Below are 22,929 nucleotides of genomic sequence, written 5' to 3' on the forward strand. Positions count from 1 at the left end.
CTGCCTAACAAATCACCATAAAATGTAATGGCTTAAAACAACCACCACCACTGCCATAATTTTGCACATGAATCTGCAGTTTGGCCAGGATTTGGTGGGGACAGCTCATCTCTGCTCCATGTGTCTTCAGCTCCACTGGAGCTGGAGGATGCACTACGAGATGACTCTCCCAGAAGGCTGGTAGGGAGTTTTGACTACCATTTCATCTGCACGTGGTGGCCTCTCCACTGGATTTCAAGAGCAAGCATCCCAAGAAAAAGAAAGCAGAGGTTGCAAGTTTCCTAAGGCTTGAGACTAGAAATTGACACAACATCATTTCTGCCATATTCTACTGGTTACCAGTCAAAAACTCAGATTCAGAGAGGAGACATAGAGCTCCCCTTTCCCTCAATGGAAGGAGTGTAAAAGAATTTGGGGGCCATGTTTTAAAAATACACAAGCATGATTTTTGTCTAGGTTCCTCTCTCATTCTCTCTTGAACATTTGGCACAAAGTCTGGAACAGAAGAGATACCAAGCTGAATTAGGAAATACATGAGTGGTGCTCTTTGTACCAGAGAATCTGTGGTTGGCCAGGATATTTTTGAACTGACCCAAGCTTTGTGATTTCTGAACTCTTCCTACAAGCCAACCTGTTACACCAAACCAATACCTGGGTACCTCACTTAAGAGGAGGCCAATTTATTCAAGTGCACTCCTCGATTCCTGACTCTTTTTTCTGTAGTTGTGAGGGAAGATGGCAAACAAGTCACTCTCACAATTAGCAAAAATGGCAATTACAGACACTTGCCTGAAAACACAGTGTACTTTAAATTAGTTACATATGACTAATGCACGTAATACCCACCCACAGTTGACATTCAACACCACCCACAGCAGAGTTTGCAGCCGCTAATCTAAAACGACTGGGGAAATTAGCCTTGCATAAAGATAACCTGGGAAGAATCTATTCAGTTATGAATCCTGAAAGCAGCTTCATTCATTCATTCATTCCAACCCAGCTTTCTCCCCTACTCATTGGCCTGATTATAAATGGAAAACCCTTACTGAGCACCTACTATGCATCAGGCACCATCTTAAACGCTTTGCAAACGTTGACTCATTTCATCCTCACAACAACCCATGAGCTTGTTTCTTTTTTAATCATCCCTCTGGTGGCAGATAGACACGAAAGTGACCCCATGATGCCCACCTCCTCGTATTCATGCCTTTGCGTGATCCTCTCCCCTTTAGTGTGGGCAGAATCTGTGACAAAGGGATTGGGGTATGTGTGATCACATTGTGCTTTTCATATGCTGAAGTCGCTCTCTTTCTGTCTTCATAGTTGACTTTTAAGAAGAAGTTAGCTGCCATGAGTCCCATAGCCAAAAGAAAATGAAATTTGCCAACAACCTGAGTGAGCTTGGAAGTGGGCTCTCCTGTCAAGCCTCCAGATGAGAACCAAGCCATGGCTCACACATTGACTGCAGCCTTGCAGGTGACCCAGGTAGGCGCCAGACTCCTGGACCACAGAAACTGTGAGATCATAAATGTGAGTTGCTCTAAGCCACTAAGTTGTGTTACTTTGTGATGCAGCAGTAGCTAATGAACACCCATTTTACAGGGAGGACACGTGGGATATTAACCATGTTGCTCAGGGAATCCCTGGGATTTAAATTGGTTCTTCCAATAATAATAAGAGCTACTATTTCTGAGCCCTTACAACAAGCCAGGCATTGTGCCAGGTGCTTTACCCATGTTATTTCCTTTAATTCTCACAAAAACGTTGTGCAGTAGATACTACTCTCATTTTCCTTTATAGCTAAGTAAACTGAAATCACAAAGGCTATTTGACCAAACTTACAGCTCTTTAGTGTTGAAACCAGGATATGAACCCAGGCAGCTTGACTCCAGAGCTCATTATTTACTCTTAACTCTGTATTCTTTTGCTTCCTGGAACAATGCAAGTAACTGTAGATTTATTCTGATAAAATGGGAAGGCTCAGGTCTCTAACCCAGGCTAGGATTCTCAGAGCTGAAGCTAGGCAAAGAAACTGAATGGAGAGGTAAAAATTGTCTTCCCAAATTGCAGATCCTAGAGGTAAGATAGTCATCAATGATGAATCCACAGCAAACAAAAGTCTGAGCCAAATATCCTAAGCATCATGAGCGCTCTGTGAGGGAGATTTAAAGTCTGAGTGAGGCAAGACCATGAAGACAGCACCCTCAGCAAGAATGTGGTTGGAGAAAGAGGGGGTAAAATAGTCCTTTTGTAAGCTCAACTGCTTCCCTGCAACCTCACAGGTACAGTCCTACGGTATAAATCTAGAGAAATTCTGCAGGTAAACTGGGCATGTCTGGGGAACCTAATCTGTTAGCCAGGAGCAACCTGTCAATTATGCATCTATGAAACAGACATGAGAACATAGTAGTGTACACTCAGAATTGCTAAGGTGGCCTTACACCAGCTCTAGGGTAGAACCTGCCAGTATCCTATGGCCTGGTCATTTTAAAAAGTTGCAGGAAAGCTAGAAGAGAAGGCCAGGTGGAAATGGGATCTAGGAGCTCCTGTAACTTGATTTAGCTTGGCCTAGATTCTGTCTGTTCTGATGATGTAATACGCTCTGTCCCCAAAGATGAGCGACACAGTCCCTGCCCTCAAGAAACTCACATTTGAGTAGAACACATAAAGGTCAGCCAACCACTAGAAAACCAGAAAGTTTATATAAACTAGAGCAGAGGTCCACATGAAATGTAATGGGAGAAACTAACTCCGAATAGCAGAACTGGGGGAGGCTTCATGAAGGTAGCATTCTGCATGATTCTAGAAAAGTGCTTAAGTATTAAATAGGCAGAAGCAAAGAGAAAGGTTGTGTATTGAAGGATATAGAGGTAAGAGATAACAACAGTATTCACAGAGCAACAAGAAATAAGTTTGGCCACAGTGTGAGAAGCCAGGTAAACTAAGTAATGAGTTACAAAGGGAAAAAAAGGCTGGGGCCAGATTATCTAGGATTTGAAATGCAAGAAAAGGGGACATTAGCTCATTATTATATAGTAAGAGGAGTTCTAGAATATTTGAGAAGGAAAGTATTTAAACTTGCCTGACATTTAGGGAAACATCACGTCTCCCTCATTTAATATAGTCCTGAATGAAAAGGGCATTGTTTCTTAGAAAATGCTAAGGAACACTGATCACATGCAAGTTTCCATAAGCCAAAGAGCCCTCTTATAAAATACGTATCAAAAATGTGTATATTCCTTGAAGGTCTGCAATGCATGTTAAGATATTAGAATAGCTTGGATGTCCTGCAGTAGAAAAATCTATTTAACTCTGTTTCACCCAGTGTTTTCCCAACTACTTAATTACAAATGTCTTTCTATGACCAAACATATCTTACAATCTCTTGAAACTGTAGGACATGTCACCGCAAAGAATACATGCTCTGTGTTCTCCAGTTTTTCTACCAAAGAGCTTCTTAAGGTAATGACCAAGTACTTACTACTTCTTACAAGAAGGTTGAGAGGGTGATACCTGTTTTGTGTTTAATGAGTGAGTTTGGCTAAAAGGGATGAACTGAGGATAACTCTACTAAGTGCCCTGTCATCTAAGAAAATATTGAGTCAGTCTTTTCTGCTTCAAAGACCAGGAAACTTACAGGTTTCACTGTTGTGCTAGCTATTTGAAGGTCCCAAATGGACTTGTCTCAATACAAGTATCAGAGCATTCCACATTAATTACAAGTGTCCATTAGAAGGCCCAGGAGTGGCTTTTCAGGCAAGTAAATGGGGCCAGAACAGATCTATAAAAGCAAAGGGCCTGATATAAATCAGACCAAAACTACCAAGGGGTCTTCATTGGGATCAGGAACATGATTCAGCCACAAAATGATTCATAGCTTCTTCTTCCATATAAACATTTTGTGCCTCAGGGAAGGATTCTTTACCATCTATTCCAGGCAACAGACCCAAAGATACAGCACAGAAAGGGAGCAAAATTTGGCTATAAAAATGTTGTAATAAGTGATTTTAAATAACTGAAATGCCAGTTCCTTTACTACATCCTCCCACTCATTTTACAACCAGTTAATATTTTTCTGAACTTTTGTGTTGTATTCCACTCAGCCGCCTCTGCAATCGTTTTTGCCTATTTTTCTGCCAAAGCCGCAAGAATAAAGCTGTCAGATGGTCTGTGAAGCCATTTTTCTTGTCTGGCAAATTGTCTAGAAGCAACCAGAACCTCCTACCTGCTCCACTATGTAAGAGAAGAAGCCTGTCTTAACAAAACAGAATTTAAATAGTCTTTTGACCCATGTTATCTATAGACATAAAGAATGAAATAACTGAAAATATATTTCACTGGCATTTTTTTTTTTACCTTGCTCCAATGGGATTGAGGTGGATATTCTTGTTAAGCGGCCCTGGTGTTGACATGCTTAGCGAGATGTTATATACCTCTCCAATAGGAATATCAAGATATCTGAACTGCAATAATAAATGTGGCTGCTCCTAGGGGAAGAAGGATACAGCAAGAAAGTGCCCCAGAAGAAGAAGATTAAGAACCGAAGTGAGCTAATCGTATACAGTGGTTAGGATTTGAATGTGATGAGGATTTATAGTTTCAATTAGTGCTAGAGAACAATTTTAGAAAGTTATTAGCAAGCGACTGGCATTTGCAAAGATGGCTCATTTGTGTCTTGCTTAAGATTAGCTGGGTCTTTTAGTTGTTTACAAACACACATAGTGGCTTGTCTTGAACGTGTAGAAGTGACTGCAAAATTACATACTCAGAGCTCTTTAGCAGAAATGAAGCCTAGAGCTTTGGTTTCTTACCACTCCTGTGTGGGCAAAGCAAAATTCAATTTTGCAACATTTTCTTTAGTTCAAAAAAAAAAGGTAAGTTTCCCTACCTGTTCTAAACTCTGACATGTTATTTCAAATGAATACCTTTCTCATTCAAAAACTCCTTCATATTTAAAATTCTTAAATGCCTCAAATACTCCATGTTGTGTTGCCTAGAATACAAACTAATTTTTTAAATCTCCCTACTGGATTGTTTTCCACCGAAACCCATAAATCTTTACATTGGACTGTGTATATTTTTCTCTTTTAAAGCCTTTGGGGCATTATTCATACAGGGTAAAAATTCTCAAATAGATTAGAATCCTGGTTGAGGCATCTGCAAACACAACAAAAAGCACTCAGTCTCAGGGAGTTGAAAGCTGTGTCTGGTTTTGTTCATGTCAAAAGCCATGGAAGGTATTACATCACCTTGAGCCAGCAGACCTTGACCTTAGCCTCCCACTGAGCCATGAGACAGTTTCCCCAGGCCCGGAATGTGGGAAATACAAAGGAACCCTTCCCACATACGGTGACATTAGGATTCCTCATGGGATGACAAGGCCTTGCTCCAGGGGTGATGTTTCCCACTATAGGAGAACAGCTACTGTCTTTGATGAACTGAGTCTACAGGGCTATTGAAGGTATGGTCTTTGATCTCAAAATTCAAGTGCTTACAAAATATCCATTTCTTTATTTTCTGTATTTTGTAACCTAACTAAAGATATTTCCTTATTTGAAAAACATACATTTTAAATACAAATATATATTTTCTGAAATCAGATTAATGTGTCTAAACCTTTGTTTCTTCAGCTTAGAAAACTAGTGTGTGACATGGAATCCGGGAGGCTTATCTGATAGAAAACAGGGCCAGAGACTGCTCACATTGACCAGTCCTATTCCACTGTGGACCTTTGAGCCTGAGCATCCTCCTATTACGCTTCTTTGTCAACAAATGCACTACTGTGCACCCATTACCTTCTGGGCTCTTATCTTCTTGTTTCCTAACCCTCCTATACATAAATAAATTTAATAGACTCAAGTATTTACACAGGTAAGAGAAGCTCAGATCCCAAGAGGATTTTGCTTTAAGTCCTGCAAAAATCCTAAGGCAAAGAGACACCAAGGATTCAGCTCTCTTTGTGAGATGAGGAAGAAGATAAGAGAACTCAAACATGCTGATATCTCTAAAAATTTATCCTGCCTTTAGTCTGTTGCAGGTATAAAGAGTTCTGAGTTCTATTGTTCATTTTTCCCTTTCCTACCTAGAAAATATTCATCTTTCTCTCAGTTTTGATTATCTTTGGACTTGCTTGGGTAGGCAGGAATTTGAGTATGTAGGACTAGATTCTAGAACCATGGAGAGATAAGGACATGGTTTTGGTAGTGGTTATGAGTATGGAGCTGTAATGTCAACTCTACCTTTAAGGATTATGGCCTGGACATTGACCAATCAGGCACCCATGAAATGAATGCTGACTGATACAGAAATGATATTGCTGTACTGATAAATACTGGAAGACTATTAGGTCAGAAATATTATACATGTTGGGTGATTTGATTGAGCTAATTGGAATAGCATTCTATAAGCAAGCCAGGAAAGATACGGAAAAAATATGCCTCTCCCCAAGTCAGAGATATTAACAGCAATATGAAATAATTTGTGTTGTATATGAATTTGTATGAATATTAGGTATATACTCATACACCAATAAATATATACTCATACAAAAACAAATTAAAGGCCAGGTGCAGTGGCTCATGCCTGTAATCCGAGTACTTTGGGAGGCTGAGGCAGGAGGACTGTTTGAGTCCAGGATTTCGAGACCAGTCTGGGCAACACAGTAAGACCTTATATCTACACATAAAAACATTAGCTGGGCATGGTGGCCTGTACCTGTGGTCCTAGCTACTAGTCCCATCTGAGGTGGGAGAATTGCTTAAGCCTGGGAGGTTGAAGCTTCAGCGAACTATGATTGCACTGCTGCACTGCAGCCTGAGTGACAGAGCAAGACCTCATCTCAAAAAAACCCCCTAAATATATGTATATATGTATACATATGTACACACACACACACACCTGTATCCATCCAAAGGTAAATAACAATACGTTGACATGGCAATTTCAAATCTACGCTTCAGAGATGTATCAACCAAAAAGAGAGGGAGCTAAGGTTTTGATCCACCAACTCCAGTCAGCTACTAATAGAAAGCTGCTCTGGGAACATTAATTCTCTGGCACTTGCAGCCTGTTCCATGAATGGGCAAGCTGAATGGGCTCCCTTGACCAGAGAAAGCCCTTCGGCAAAGAGACACAGTAGCTCACCATTGGAAGCCTTTGGGTCTCCTGGCATGGAAATGGGGAGTGCTTAGGAAATATGGGCAGGCCAGCACTGTCATGGTCTGCCGCAGGAGCCACCTTCTCCGAGCTGTCTGCCCAGATTCAAGTCCAATGGATGCAAGAAGACCCTCCCTTTCTAATAATTAGTCTGACCAAAGTTCTGGAATGTAAATCTTATAGCCTCTAGTAGGTTCCAGTGCAATGCTGTGGTTAGTCAAGCTTGGGCCATGTGACACCACCCAAACCACATGAGTAATTTTTTGTATATTTCAAAATAGCTAGAAGAGAAGAACTGTAATGTTTCCAATACAAAGAAAAGATAAATGTTCAAGGTGACGGATATCCTAATGACCCTGATTTGATCATTAAATATTAGATACATGTATCAAAGTAAAACACACATCCCCAAAATACACACAAACATGATATATCATTTAAAATTTTAAAACATACATAAGAAGAGTAGGGAAGGCTGATATCTCTTAGAACTTCAGATATTGGTATATCAGGAATAGCGTAGAATCAATACAAGGCAGAAAAAAATAAACCCAAGAAAATGTGACTTGCTGATGTCGCAAGTACTGAAATATAGATACAGTCTTCTTATTGCCATGCAGCCATGAGTTGAAATCTCTTGGAACACATGGCTATACCTGAATCTCTAAAAGGCCAGCGGTGGGGATCACAATGTTATATCTAGCCCTCTGCCTGACACATTTTTTTTTTTTTTTTTTTGCCCTGGATTTTGGCTGTAGTGGTTGGGAGACCTTGGAAAAAAGATATTCAGGTAAAAGGAGCCAAAAATTAAAACACAGAGGCAAATGTCAGCCTAGTTATTCTTTCATACAATAGAAGGGTGGAGGGGTTGTAGGAAATAATTGACTTTGTCAATGGGCAGCTTAGGATGGTCAGTATAGAAGACAATCTATTTTAGATTTTACAATATAAAGGCTAAAGAGATTACAGACTTGATCTCCCTAAGAAAATAATAATAGGGAGAGAGACTTAGAACCAACGAGCATTGAAAGATGCTTGGTTATATTAGTTATATCTTAAACACTGTAATATTTTATCAGTTCTGTGTCTGACCGATGACAGAACAGGCTATTTTGTTTCATTTAAAGTTTTTTATAAGAATCACATAACTGTGGCTGGGTGCGGTGGCTCACGTCTGTAATCCCAGCACTTTGGGAGGCCGAGGCGGGTGGATCACGAGGTCAAGAGATCGAGACCATCCTGGCTAATGCGGTGAAACTCCGTCTCTACTGAAAATACAAAAAATTAGCCGGGCGTGGTGGCAGGCGCCTGTAGTCCCAGCAACTCGGGAGGCTGAGGCAGGCCTGAACTGGGAGGCGGAGCTTGCAGTGAGCCGAGATCGCACCACTGCACTCCAGCCTAGGTGGCAGAGCAAGACTCCATCTCAAAAAAAAAATAAAAATAAAAATAAAAAAATAATAAAAAAATAAAAAGAATTACATAACTGTACATTAAGAACAATGCAAATTCTATGTTTGCATACCTAAGAGAAACTATATTGTCACCAAATCAAGAGAGAATTTCCCTTCCCAACAGTTTTGACAAAAGTATTGTCCCTCAGAGGCTCCAACCAGAAAAGATGTCGACTTCAGAACCAACCACAGTGGTTCTGAAGTGCTCCTTTGCAGGAGGAGAGCTCAAATTGCCAGGCCACTTAGAGAAATGTTAGATGAACTTGAGTATTCTCAGTTTTGCTTTGATATATGACTGCCTTGTTTTGCTTATATACAAGAGGTAGAGGAAGAAAGAATGCCACTTGACCTAAAAATTTTTGCATTTATTCTCATTATATGTTTCAGTGTTTGACAAATGATGCTTCCTGATGGAAAGAGCACCACTGGTTTGAGAGCTCTTGTGCTGCATTGTGATACATAGAAAGAAATGTAACTCACATGAGGTTGCTAAAAATTTTTCAAATGCAAACACTTCTTTTGAGGGTATTATAGCATGTGGGATCTGCAAAGAAGTTCCAAAAAGCTGAAATCTACTTTGTGTACTCTGAATTTTAATATGCAGGGAACAGCAGGCTGTCTACCCATACAAATTGGCTTTTAAAACCAAGCATTTAATCTTAAGGCAAATAATCTGTTATTTTAATAATTAATTCAACTCCTTGAAAAAGACGGTTGGAAGCCAGTTACCAAGAGATTTAAAAAATAGTTATTTTATTGGGTTCAACTTTAAATGAAATTTTAATGTTTAGAATTAGACAAGTGAGGATATAAATGTTTTAATAATAGGTTTAGATTATTTTGATAATACATTCAAAAGACAATGATAAGTTTGCAGCAACTGGTGAAATAAACAAGGTCAAGAGAGGACTCAGAACAGTGTATGTAGAGGACTTTTGGGGAAAATGAAGAAAGAAAAATATGGAAAGAGAGATGGTCAAGATGCAGCAATTCTTTCCCTTGGTTTTGTGTCAAAGTTCTTTTCTATTTTTACTAGAGTGTCATGAAACATGCAAAAGGATTTCAGAAAACAAAATTTCACAGTGAACTCTTAGTGAGAGAAGTTTTTTGTTTTAAAAAAATGTTGAAAATAGAAGAGGTAAAGAATATCAGTACCAGTGGAAAGGGACTAGATAGAAATTCACAAGGACTAGATTTGAGACTTAACTCTACCACTATCTAGATAACTTTGGACAAGTCTTAACCTCACTCTATGCCAGTTTCTTTTAAAAATGAAGATGATGGACTTAATAATCCTAAATATCTCTTTGAACCTTAAATTAAGTGATTCTATGCAATACTTTAAAAAAAAGTTAATGTAAATCTTACAGCCTCCAGTAGGTTCAAGTGCAATGCTGTGGTTGAATCTTAAAGTATGTGATTCTAGCCAATACTTTTTTTTAATCTAATGCACTAATGCATTAGAATTCCAACAGAAATCCTAAAGCAGAGATTAGTAGCAATTGTAAGCACTGACATATATTCATATGAGAAATAAAACCAAGTTAGAAATATAATTGAACATTTTCTCAAGCTGTTTTCATGTTCTTCAACAGCCTACATAGTGAGTGATGTTATTTAATAAAAATTAGAAATCAATAACAAACATTTTTGAGTCATATTTATTTCCTTTAATAAATATAACGAGTGTCTGAAGGCAAGAAAATAATATTTCAACTCTGCTTCCTTTCTTCCTTTTTTCTTCCACTAAAATCTATTGAATTTTCCTTTGGCTTTTTAGGGAGGCTAAAACAAACAAAATCAGTCTAATTTATATGCAGTAAGCATCTTCTTTTCATAGGACTCCTTGCCTATGCACTGATTCCTTCCCTGTAGGTGAGCAGTTCAGGGAATAGTATTTATTTGTTAACTCCAGGTGCTAAACGGGTTCAGACATAAAGCACTTTATTGAAGAACCTGGATTCCATAAAAATAATCTCTGCGTTTCTTTTATATAAAAGGAGATCTGGGACTAAATTCAAAACGTTTTAAGTCTATTTTAAGTAGAATGAAGTCACTGAAGATTAGAAATTGATGTTTAGGTTTCTGGTTTGTTCAAATAAATAGAGCTGCCATTCTTGAGCCAGAGGTTAGAGAAGGACCAGATCTGGGAGGAAAGATGATGACTTCATCCTGTTTGTGTGCATTGGAGGTGCCTTGGAGAGAGTCAAGTGGAACTGTCCTAGGAGACATAGAACGTGTGAGTCTAGAGACTAGTAAAGAGGTTGGGGCTGGAGACATCAGCCTGGGAGCCACTGGCAGGTCCTTCTGGTTTATTAAAACAATAATCCCATGAAAAAGAGTGCCTGAGAATAAAGAGTGCCTGAGACAGACACCTCCCATGCTTTACCTCAGGTATGCACTGCAACAATTTCATGGGTGAATAAAGTTAACTTCATTTTACTAATGAAGAAACTGAGGCTCAGAGGCAAGCAGACCAGAGGTTTTCCCATGGTGAAACATCCTATACTTTTTCTCAGGTCACAATAATTAAATGTGGCTCTTCCCTCCCCAGCCTCCACTCTAATCAGAATATGCAGTTGCTGGTGGAAATTGGTCAAGGAGGAGATTGTGCCTATGGTTTCTCAAAGAGGACCTGTGTGATTTCTACTTTAGAGGATGTATGCTATCAAATAATGAGAAGAGATCAAATCGAACAGAAGAAAAGCCACAAGAAATCCTTTTTGCACAATCAGCTACACAGTGGGACAAGTTTGATATTTGTATTATTATTTCTCATCCTTATTGGAGTCTTGCTAGCCCAAGAGTTTAATTTTCTTGCAATCCTTTTTCTATTATTATCTTTCTATTTTCATTAAGTGTCTGTCACTGGACTTCTCTGTGGTCTGAATTGCAATATCTCATGTAATTGTCAATGCTAACTTGGACTTCAGCATTATCCCACCATCATGGGTTTTTCCTTAGTGACCTGTCCAGCTCTTTTTTTTTTTTTTGTCATTTCAACCTTGACACTGGAAGCCACTCACAGACACACACACATACACATACACAGCTATTCCCGGAAACACAGGGCTAAGATTGGAGCCTGCTGGGAGTAGGGAGGGAGAAACTATGCAAATTAGATAACTGTAAAGCAAATACCGTAATAACTTGAAGTTTGTGCTAACACACATTTCCAAGACCCAGACAGTCCCCATGGAAACAGGACTTTGCTGTTGCAGTTACATCAGAATTCTCTTAGGTGAGTAATCAGTAACAGCATACACTTTCTTTCCTCATTGTCCTCCTCACAATGGTGAATCCTCAACTGCAAAGAGAGAACAAAAGGAGAGGGATGCTATTGATTCCTGGATGATAGGTAAAATGCCCTCTAGAAAACACCAACAACACTGGAGAGAGGCAACAATGGGAGTTGAAGCAATAAAGTTTTTTTTTTTTTAACAGACAACAACGAATAAGTACATTTATCTACAGGCTGGTTAGTAATTTGCTAAAGAGGCTACAGTTCTGGTTAGCTCACTTCTATTACTGGATATTTACTGTGCCCCAAATATCAAGACTTTATGTTAGAGCCTGGCAAGGGGCAAGTCTAAAAGTCTAAGTTCCATTGAGCTTGGAGCTTATACAATGGTGATGGGTAAGCGTGGAGTTTTTAAAACAATAATATAAAATCTTGAATACAGAATTAAGTACTGGGCATTAGAAGGGCCCCAAGAAAAATGAGGGGCTAAAAAGTGCATGCCTCACTGGTATCTTGATAAATCCACCCCTGATTTTAGAAATAGAGTGTAATAAATAATGACAAACATAAAAACAACAATAACAGCAGCAGTAGCAGCTACTCTGTGCTCAGTGCCTAGCCCTGTGCCAAGCACTTAACATGCATTGTTCCATAAATTAGATATGAATCTCACAACAATCCCATGAATTACAAATCAATTTTTGCAGACGAGGAAATTCAGGCTCAGTAACTTGTTAAAAGACACACAGTGGTAGAAGTGGATTCAAAATGAGCCTTATTGTTAAAAACAATCTTTTAACCACCAAGATACAAAGTTCTCCATAAGTTCTTGATAGTATTATCGCAACATTAAGGGAGGTACCTGAACGAGTCTTGAGAAGTTCAGGAAAACTTTCTTCTGGGAAAGATAATACTTAAAGCAGCATTTCTCAACCTTAGCACTATTGACATTTGGAGGCTGGATAATTCTTTGCTGGGGGAGCTGTCCTATGCATTGTAGGGTGTTTAGCAGCATCCCTGGCCTCTACCCCAACTAGATGCCAATAGCATCCTCTCTTCAGTCCAGAATAACGAAAAATGTCTCCAGACATTCCTTAATGTCCCCTTGTGGAGAAGGTGCAAAATCTCCCAGTTGAGAACCAATAACTTAAAGAATGAGTAAGAAGTAACTAGACGAGAAAGTGGCAAGGTTTGGTGGGGTGGGGGGAGGGGCACTCCAGAAAGAGGGTGCAGCAAAAACAAAGGGAGAGTAGCAAAAAATAGCACGACAGCCACGGTGGGTACCCGTCAGGTAATGAAAGCAGGCAACTGGATGCTACTTGAGGCTAGAGCCCATGGCGGGGGATTTGTTGGTGGCAAAGTAGGAAGGTACCAGTTTACACATGTCATTGTGTTACATGCTAAGGAGTTAAAGTTTTATCCTATAAGAAGGAACAGCAAATATAAAACTCTCATAACACCTGATAGGGACAGGTACATTTTTCAATTGTTACTCTCATTCCTTTGTGGATAATGTATCTGATGGAGACAAGTCCACTTCAGTTAAGTTTGCCTTTTTCTTTACTACTTTTTTCTTTTCTTTTTTTTTTGGAAACAGGGTCTTGCTGTGCTGCCCAGCCTGGAGTGCAGTGGTGCAATCATGGCTCACTGAAGCCTCCACTTACAATTCCTGGACTCAAGCGATCCTCCCACCTGAGCCTCCTGAGTAGCTAGGACTGTAGGCACTTGGCACCACACCTGGCAAATTTTTCTTATCATAGGATCTCGCTACGTTGACCAGGCTGGTCTCCAACTTCTGGCCCCAAGTGATTTTCCCACCTCTGCCTCCCAAAGTGCTGAGACTATAGTCTGGCCCTTCACGATCTCTAGATATTACCAAAAGTCCCAGAGAAATGAGTGCATGGATGGCTTAATGACAACCCACTTTCTTCTCTGGAAGAAGGAACTCAGTACAGCCCTACCAGAAAGTGGGATGGCAATGCCATCTTCAGACTTAAGTGTTGGGGAGGCCTTTTCTGCTAACCAACAGCAAATGTTTTACAAGAGAAACAGGGCACAGAGCAGATGAAGGCAGCCATGGAAAATCTGTATGAAGTATCCACTCTGTTGATCTGTGCTTAAAATACAGAAGGGAAAGTAAATAATCAAAAATGTGTCCATGAGCATTCCACTTGGCTTGCGTCCAGACTGAACAATTTGAATGCTAAGAGCAGGATTTTGATAGTATAGCAGACATTGCTCATTGCCCAGCCAACCCATTCTCCCCTTTGTCCTTACTAACAACATCCAGATTTTGTGTAGGCAACAATGCTCCCAGCTAAAATTACCTACTTTGCCAGACTCCTATGCAGTTAGAGGTGGCCCAGTAACCCTGGCAAATAAAATGCATGCAGGCATTACTGGATTGAGCTTCCAAAAAAAGCTTTCAAAAGGGGCAGGCTCAACTGCATGACCCTTTGGGCTTTTGAACCTCTTTACCTGGAAATGAGACCTAAAGCTAAAAATGAAACAACTATCTTGTTATCACGAGGTGACTATCATGAAGATGAAAACCTCCACACCAAACAGGTGGAAAGAAAAGTTGGAAAGAGGTGGAGAGAATGATTCAATCTTTGATGTATCAGTGCTGCATTACATCCCTCAAAATGTCTCAATTGTTTTATGCAGCTGAGCAAATTCGTGATCTCAAACAGCAACTCAAGCAACTCCAGGAAAGAAAAAAAATTGACCACAGGAGGAGATACCTAAGATAATCCTGGTGATACTTTCGGTGCTACAAGAAAAAAATAATCCTCGCACCCGAGAAGAAACAATGAAACCTTATTTTTCGTGTAAATTTCTACTCCTGTTTTGTTCAAGTATTTGAACTGTTGGATAAGATTTTTTTGAGTGCCGCTAAGAAAGGTATTATCAGTCTAGAATGCACCAGAAAGAAAGCAGCAGAAAGATTACAAACAGCTTTTGTAAACCCTTGTCCGGCGTTTAGCAGAAAAAGCAGCAAAAATTAACAAAAGCAGAAATTTTAGTTAAAAAAAAAATCAACTCAACTCTGATTCCTGAGACATATAACACAGGACGTCTATCAACCCATTTACCCTCATCCAACTCAAATGACTACCAAACTCTAAAATTAGCAGGGCATGTTGGGAAGACATCTTACTCCTTGTATTACAGATCTGTTGACATGTCAGTAGCATTTTCCTTTGCAAGTTATAAAATTTCCTTTCCCCAGTCTTCGAATAGGCACTTCTGCCTCCCAAAATTCTCTTTTGTCACCAACTGCCGTAACCCACCAATCAGGGAAACAAATTTCAGTTCATAAAAGAAAACCATGGGTGACCTACTGAGTACCACAGTTTCATTTCCATAACAAAGACTGATACACAACCCATGCCCAAAGTCTGGAACAGCTATGAATAACTGTGGCTGAATAGTCTATTTTCTGTTGGGATTCATATCAAACTCTATGTTTGAACTTGAGATACGAGAACTTTTGTATTATAATACATAAAACCTAGGTAGTGAGTTTGAATTGTCTGCATTTATTCTCCATGGGTAATAAAAACTCATTGTTTCTCAATGTTTGTGTAACTAAACTTTATCAGCTGGAGCTAATCTTTAATTCAGAAGTTTGAGCAGTCTGTCAAGCAATACCTGGTGAAAGGAAATCTGGAAGGTTCTTGACAGGCCCTCCTCAATATGGAAATTTAATGAATTAACCTTACTAATTCATTGGTGAGAAACAGTAAACCAGCATGCATCAGTGGGCACATGTGTGGGCATGTGGTAGAAGAGGGTATAAGGAAGTAAAAATAATTTTCTTAGTATAGATGCACAAAATATTTTTAATATAAGGAAATATTAATTACCATTCTTCAATGGGTAGCCTAGGGAATCCGTAGATTGGAGGAGTAGCCATAAGCAAAATGTAATAAAAATATTGGGATTGCATCATAATGGAGTGGGATTGTACAAGTTAATTGGATATGAACAGACTCTCAAGAAGACTCTCAAGAAGAACATGCATTTTAAATGTCTGTAGTCTTCATCTATTTTTTCCTTTTTTAACCTTCGTGAGATATTTGCAGTGTTTACATGGAGTGGAATTGTGGCATGTTTTCCATAAAATACTCAGTTGAAAAAATTTATTTTTAAAAAGATTTTCCATCACTTTTCTTAAAGTTATAAATATTCCCCATCCAGTACTCTCTTTTCACTATCTCCCACTGGAAATACTGCAATTTCTCTAGCACTAGACAAATGACCATTGGTTTTATACTACAAAAATTATATTACTCTTGATTTGATCCTAAGCCAGGTAGAATGTTGCTTTGAATTCAAACCCTTGCTAAAACACAGAGCACACAAAAATCTTCATTAATAACGATTTATGATATTCCATGTATCACTATACCTAACTCACATGGACACAAACTATAAGAAATACCTTTCATAACTGGAAATCCAGATATAATTTGGGCTGCAGGCATAGTGTGATCAAGGCTCTGGCTCATTTTCTTTGGGTTTCTCTTGCCATTGCTTTTGTCTATGAAAGATTTGTTCTTACGTAACTTCCCTTTTGTCTGCAGCACATCTATCAGTATGAAGTAGGATATTGCAAAAGAGTGGAACTTCTCCCCAACCCTAAAAGCCTTTCGCTAGTTGAACTGGTTGGGAGACATGACTGATTAGGCTTCTGGACCAATCACAGGAAAAAGCTTTCCTAGACTTGGCTAGTCAGGATGTACTCTTGGTGCTGGGAATAGAGCTAGTTTCAGGGGCATCACATGGTGTTGTAGGAAGAAGGGTGGTACTGAGACTTCAATAGAGGAGGAAGAAAGAAATGGCTGCTAGAGAAATAATCAACAAAGTCTACTGCACCCTGTGTTAATGAAATCCTAGAAAAGAGCCTGAATGTGAAACAGATGAGAGACAGGGGCATCTGTCTGTTGGTGGGGCATTTCTAAGACTCACATTTGTGAATTTTTATTTTAGTTTTCTTAAGAGGCACAAGATCTTGCTCTGTTGTCCAGGCTGGAGTGCAGTGGAAGGATGACAGCTCACCGTAGCCTCAAACTTCTGAGCTCAAGTGATCCTCTCACCTTGGCTTCTTAAATAGCTGGGACTATAGGTGTATGCCACCAGGACAGACTAATTTTTAAAATTTTTGTGGAGATGGGGTCCCACTGTGTTGCGCAGGCTGGTTTCATACTCCTGGGGTCAAGTGCTCCTCCTGCCTTGGCCTCCCAAAGCGCTGGGATTAAAGGTGTGAGCCACATGGCTGACCTGTTTGTGAATTTTAATAGATGATTGGTCAATAAACCAAAGTAAAAGAAGAATCATGCAATATTTAGCTCCATGAGTAGCCATTACTGGTTAGGAAGAAAACTTGAATGTGAATGGGATGTTGATTTCGTGTGTCACGTAGAACTCGAGATGTTCATATTTTTTCAGGAAACCATAAATTCCTAAGCCTGAGGAAGTACTTGAAACATTAGGTTCAGCCTTTGCCTGCAGGTAGCCAGGTAGGCAGGGAGGTAAATGTCTAAACTTGTGATTTCCAGGCCTTTATAGACATCTTGCCATGCTTTCATGGGATTTTTCATAGCTTAAATTCTTAACAGCAAAATTAATGGGTCAAAGAATGTTTCCGTTTAAACATTTGATAACTATTGCCAAAATATGCTTTGAAATGTCATGCCAACGTGCACTATCCACCACAGTATTTTAAAGCACAATTTTCACATTTTTGCCAGCATTAGACATTATCAAATCTTAAATTCCTACTAATCTGATAGATAATTTAAATAATGTTTTAAGCATCTTTAAATACAAGCACGGTTGAATCTCTTTTTATATTTTATTAACTCTTAATTTGTATTTCTTTAATTATTGTTAGAGTGCTGATTTATCATAAGTTTATACTAATTCTGCTGCCATTTGCAGCAGAATTAGTTGTGTTTTATAATGTCCTCTGTAAGCGCTAAGGAATTAAGAGCCATCTTACAGCAGAATGGGTGCCAAGTAGTTTTGTTACCTAGTTTGTAATTTATCGGTTTTATTTGACCTGGGGATACTGAGGAGGCCAAGCATGTGCCTTAGATTATTTGCTCTAAATATAATTTATCTTAGCCAGCTTTTTGATAAGTGGAGTGATTAGACAAGTTGGGATGATTTTTCTAAGACGAGCTCATTATTCTCTGGTGAAGTCTACATCAATGATCATGGGATGGCGGGACTACTCATATGTTCAGTTTGACAATTTTTGAGTGTGAAATGCAAGAAACTTTGTTTAAAACATTGGCTAGAAGACCTCTGCCTCTCTCTTTGCGAGAGGCAACAGGAGTAGTATTGGGTTAGAAGGCAATCAAGCAATCAGGTTAACAGCATACATTAAAGAGAATCAGCTAATGTGGGCAGTCCCTCCATTTCCATTTCAATTTCTCCTGTCTTTGTGCTCTTCCTCATATCCAAAGGTCCATTCATCCTGCGCCCTCCCTCACTCACTATGTCCCAGGCTCCCAACCTGTGGGGAATACCTATCACAGCCAAACTCTCTCCTGCCTCAGGGCCTTTGCATTTGCTATCCCCGCTTCTAGCCTTCTTCCAGGGCTGTCCACAAGGCTGGCTTTTCTCTTCCAGTATCATTGGAAGGTCATCTCCTCAGAGGTGGCCCCAGCTTTTTTTTTATTACAAGACTCTTCTTCTTTCTTTCCTGGTCCTTATCACAATTACTTAATGGTATGATTTTTTTTAATGTAAAGTGTAATCTTTTTAAAAAATAATTATTTTGCTTGTTTACTTACGTACTTTATAGAAAATAGGCTCCAAGAGAGTAGGATCTTGATTGTCCAGTTTGCACTAAATTTGTAAAATGTCTCTGTTTTGTGCTTGAGCAATGGAAACATTTCGAGGCCTCTGTGGGAATCAAATGATGGAAATACACTGCCCTAGGCTTCAGTAGGATGGATTACAAGTCAAGGCTTCTTTCCATGATGCTGTTGAACAGAGAGTATTTACAATAATTCACAACTCCCCATCCGCCGCTAAAAAAACCTGCAATTATAAGCACTATTGAGACTATGTTTCAAGTTGAAAGTATACTTGCCATCAATTTAGCTTGTGTTGCAGTAACACTTTTAACCAGAGCTATAATTATGCTCACGGTATGAAAAGTTACATCAGTTTATACTGACACTTGATTGCTCAGTTCATCATTACCAAATGTCTATAAAAATGAACTAGAAGCTGGAAGCATATCTTTGACTCACTCTCTTGCTTAATTACATTTATGAAGAGAAGCAATTGGTCACATATATTATCCAGGGTTTAGAAGTTTGCATTTAACAATATTTGTCACAAGAATAGCACTAGCAAAAGGAAAGGCAAAACCAACACTATGCTTTCATTAAATATGTATATATATAATAATATAGGTGTATACTTAAACATAAAGACACTTTATGTGTACTTTTTATGTTTTATATATAAGTATACATTTTATTCAATTTATTTGTATTTGCATACATGTATATATGTATACAAAGAATATGTAATATCTATTTATGTTATGTATATTATTTACACAAAATGCATTATTTTTATACATATAAAGAACAATTTGCCTGATCTATTAAATGCAAAATATCCAAAGTAGCAACTGTTTGGGTATAACCTAGATGTCATTTTTCATAAATTACACAGTCACTGCATTACAAATATTCCTTGTGATTTGTTATCTCTTATGTAGTCATCATGCCTAAATTAAATAGACATTTTCAACTCATAAGAAAGGGAAATCTGAGTCCTTTAAGGAACAACTCTCAGTTGAATCTTAATCTTTCCCATATTCTCTCTACTTGTGTGTCTGATCTTTTTATTATTTATTTATTTATTTATTTAGACCGAGTCTCGCTCCGTTGCCCAGGATGAAGTGCAGTGGCGTGATCTCTGCTCATTGCAACCTCTGCCTTCCAGGTTCAAGCGATTCTCCTGCCTTGGCCTCCCGAGTAGCTGGGACTACAGGTATGCACCATCATGCCTGGCTAAGTTTTGTATTTTTAGTAGAGATGGGGTTTCGCCATGTTGGTCAGGCTGGTCTCAAACTTCTGACCTTGGGTGATCCTCCTGCTTCGGCCTCCCAAAGTGCTGTGATTACAGGCATGAGCCACCACGCCCAGCCTCTGATTTCTTCTTAATGTCCTCAGATATTTTTACACTTTACAATGTAAAGTATAAAAATACCTCTTCTCTGAGGTTGGGAAGCTATTTGCTATTTAGAACAAATCAGGAAACATCCTCTCCTGAAAAGTATTCTTACTGTCTGATAATTATTCAATCATGACTCAGTTGCTTTATGCCTGCAATATGAGAGGTACTTATGACAGAACACTGTGGTCTCTATCATAGCCCTATTACTATGGCTGATGAATGCCAGAGTGGGAGACAAGAGAGGAAAGGGGTCATTGTTTAACACACTTCTTCCCAGAGCTAGTCTCTGGCATTCAACTTTCTAAAAGTTGGGCTTCAAGACCATTGCACACATCATTAATAACCAGACACAGCCTACAGACCTTACCCCAAAAGGCATCTATTAGAATGGGATTCAATATACGCCCTCATCTGTGTTAGAGTACAGGAAGTCTGTGGAGACTGACGGTGAGCATCTTTAATAATCGCTTTGGTGTAAATCCTGGAAGCACGGTGTTAGGGTAACAAAACAGGAAAAAGAAGAGACTCTTTTGAAAACCAGCCCCAGGATACGCAACCTTAGCCAGCAGCTGAATTTTATCAACTGTAACAAGGGCTGGTGATGTTACCCATTACCATCAGTTATTTAGGTTTACCCAGGCAAGGAGAACCGGATCGACAACCTTTTCATTGCCTGACCCCCAAACCGTATCCTCTGCCTCTAAGTCTTTTGGGTGAAAAGGCCTGGGGGCCTAAGAAAAGTTTCCAGGGAATCTCATGTTTCTCAAAGTGACTATTTCAATGTTGATAAAAATTGGGCAGCAATATGGCCCACTCTAATCTCAGGGGAGCCAAGGTGAGAGGGAAGTCCCTGTCAGACAACAGAGAAACTGTCTCTTGCTCCTTGCCAAATGCAAAAGACGCTTTCCCTTTATTAGTCTTGCTAGCGGTCTATCAATTGTGTTGATCTGTTCCAAAAACCAGCTCCTGGATTCATTAATTTTTTGAAGGGTTTTTTGTGTCTCTATTTCCTTCAGTTCTACTCTGATTTTAGTTATTTATTGCCTTCTGATAGCTTTTGAATGTGTTTGCTCTTGCTTTTCTAGTTCTTTTAATTGTGATGTTAGGGTGTCAATTTTGGATCTTTCCTGCTTTCTCTTGTGGGCATTTAGTGCTATAAATTTCCCCCTACACACTGCTTTGAATGTGTCCCAGAGATTCTGGCATGTTGTGTCTTTGTTCTTGTTGGCTTCAAAGAACATCTTTATTTCTGCCTTCATTTTGTTATGTACCCAGTGGTCATTCAGGAGCAGGTTGTTCAGTTTCCATGTAGTTGAGCGGTTTTGAGTGAGTTTCTTAATCCTATAAAAGAGGATACAAACAAATGGAAGAACATTCCATGCTCATGGGTTGGAAGAATCAATATCGTGAAAATGGCCATACTGCCCAAGGTAATTTATAGATTCAATGCCATCCCCATCAAGCTACCAATGACTTTCTTCACAGAATTGGAAAAAACTACTTTAAAGTTCATATGGAACCAAAAAAGAGCCCGCATCACCAAGTGAAACCTAACCCAAAAGAACAAAGCTGGAGGCATCATGCTACCTGACTTCAAACTATACTACAAGGCTACAGTAAACAAAACAGCATGGTACTGGTACCAAAACAGAGATATAGATCAATAGAACAGAACAGAGCCCTCAGAAATAACGCCACTTATCTACAACTATCTGATATTTGATAAACCTGACAAAAACAAGCAATGGGGAACGGATTCCCTATTTAATAAATGGTGCTGGGAAAACTGGCTAGCTACATGTAGAAAGCTGAAACTGGATCCCTTCCTTACACCTTACATAAAAATTAATTCAAGATGGATTAAAAACTTATATGTTAGACCTAAAATCATAAAAACCCTAGAAGAAAACCTAGGCATTACCATTCAGGACATAGGCATGGGCAAGGACTTCATGTCTAAAACACCAAAAGCAATGGCAACAAAAGCCAAAATTGACAAATGGGATCTAATTAAACTAAAGAGCTTCTGCACAGCAAAGGAAACTACCATCAGAGTGAACAGGAAACCTACAGAATGGGAGAAAATTTTCACATCCTACTCACCTGACAAAGGGCTAATATCCAGAATCTACAATGAACTCAAATAAATTTACAAGAAAAAAATAAACAACCCCATCAAAAAGTGGGTGAAGGACATGAACAGACACTTCTCAAAAGAAGACATTTATGTAGCCAAAAAACACATGAAAAAATGCTCATCATCACTGGCCATCAGAGAAATGCAAATCTAAACCACAATGAGATACCATCTGACACCAGTTAGAATGGCCATCATTAAAAAGTCAGGAAACAACAGGTTCTGGAGAGGATGTGGAGAAATAGGAACACTTTTACACTGTTGGTGGGACTGTAAACTAGTTCAACCATTGTGGAAGACAGTGTGGCAATTCCTCAGGGATCTAGAACTAGAAATACCATTTGACCCAGCCATCCCATTACTGGGTATATACCCAAAGGACTATAAATCATGCTGCTATAAAGACACATGCACATGTATATTTATTGTGGCACTATTCCCAATAGCAAAGACTTGAAACCAACCCAAATGTCCAACAACGATAGACTGGATTAAGAAAATGTGGCACATATACACCATGGAATACTATGCCGCCGTAAAAAATGATGAGTTCATGTCCTTTGTAGGGACATGGATGAAACTGGAAATCATCATTCTCAGTAAACTATCGCAAGGTCAAAAAACCAAACACCGCATGTTCTCACTCATAGGTGGGAATTGAACAATGAGAACACATGGACACAGGAGGGGGAACATCACACTCCGGGGACAGTTGTGGGGTGTCCTAATGCTAA

General features: G+C 39.1%; 1 protein-coding gene across 1 annotated transcript in view; it reads right to left on the reverse strand.

Annotated features, from left to right (window-relative positions):
* Positions 1-10,698: 10,698 nt before the first annotated feature.
* Positions 10,699-22,929, reverse strand: part of SUCLG2 (succinate-CoA ligase GDP-forming subunit beta) — a 374,531-nt gene continuing 362,300 nt past the window's right edge. Inside the window, exons 12-13 of the mRNA XM_058437145.1 lie at positions 11,748-11,913; positions 10,699-10,827 (exon numbers count right to left, since the gene is read on the reverse strand). Of these exons, the coding sequence (XP_058293128.1) occupies positions 11,894-11,913 (20 nt within the window). The 3' untranslated portion in view covers positions 10,699-10,827; positions 11,748-11,893. The remainder of the gene's footprint in view (positions 10,828-11,747; positions 11,914-22,929) is intronic.

Source organism: Hylobates moloch, unplaced genomic scaffold (genome assembly GCF_009828535.3).
Source record: "Hylobates moloch isolate HMO894 unplaced genomic scaffold, HMol_V3 SCAFFOLD_4, whole genome shotgun sequence".
Lineage (NCBI taxonomy): Eukaryota > Metazoa > Chordata > Mammalia > Primates > Hylobatidae > Hylobates > Hylobates moloch.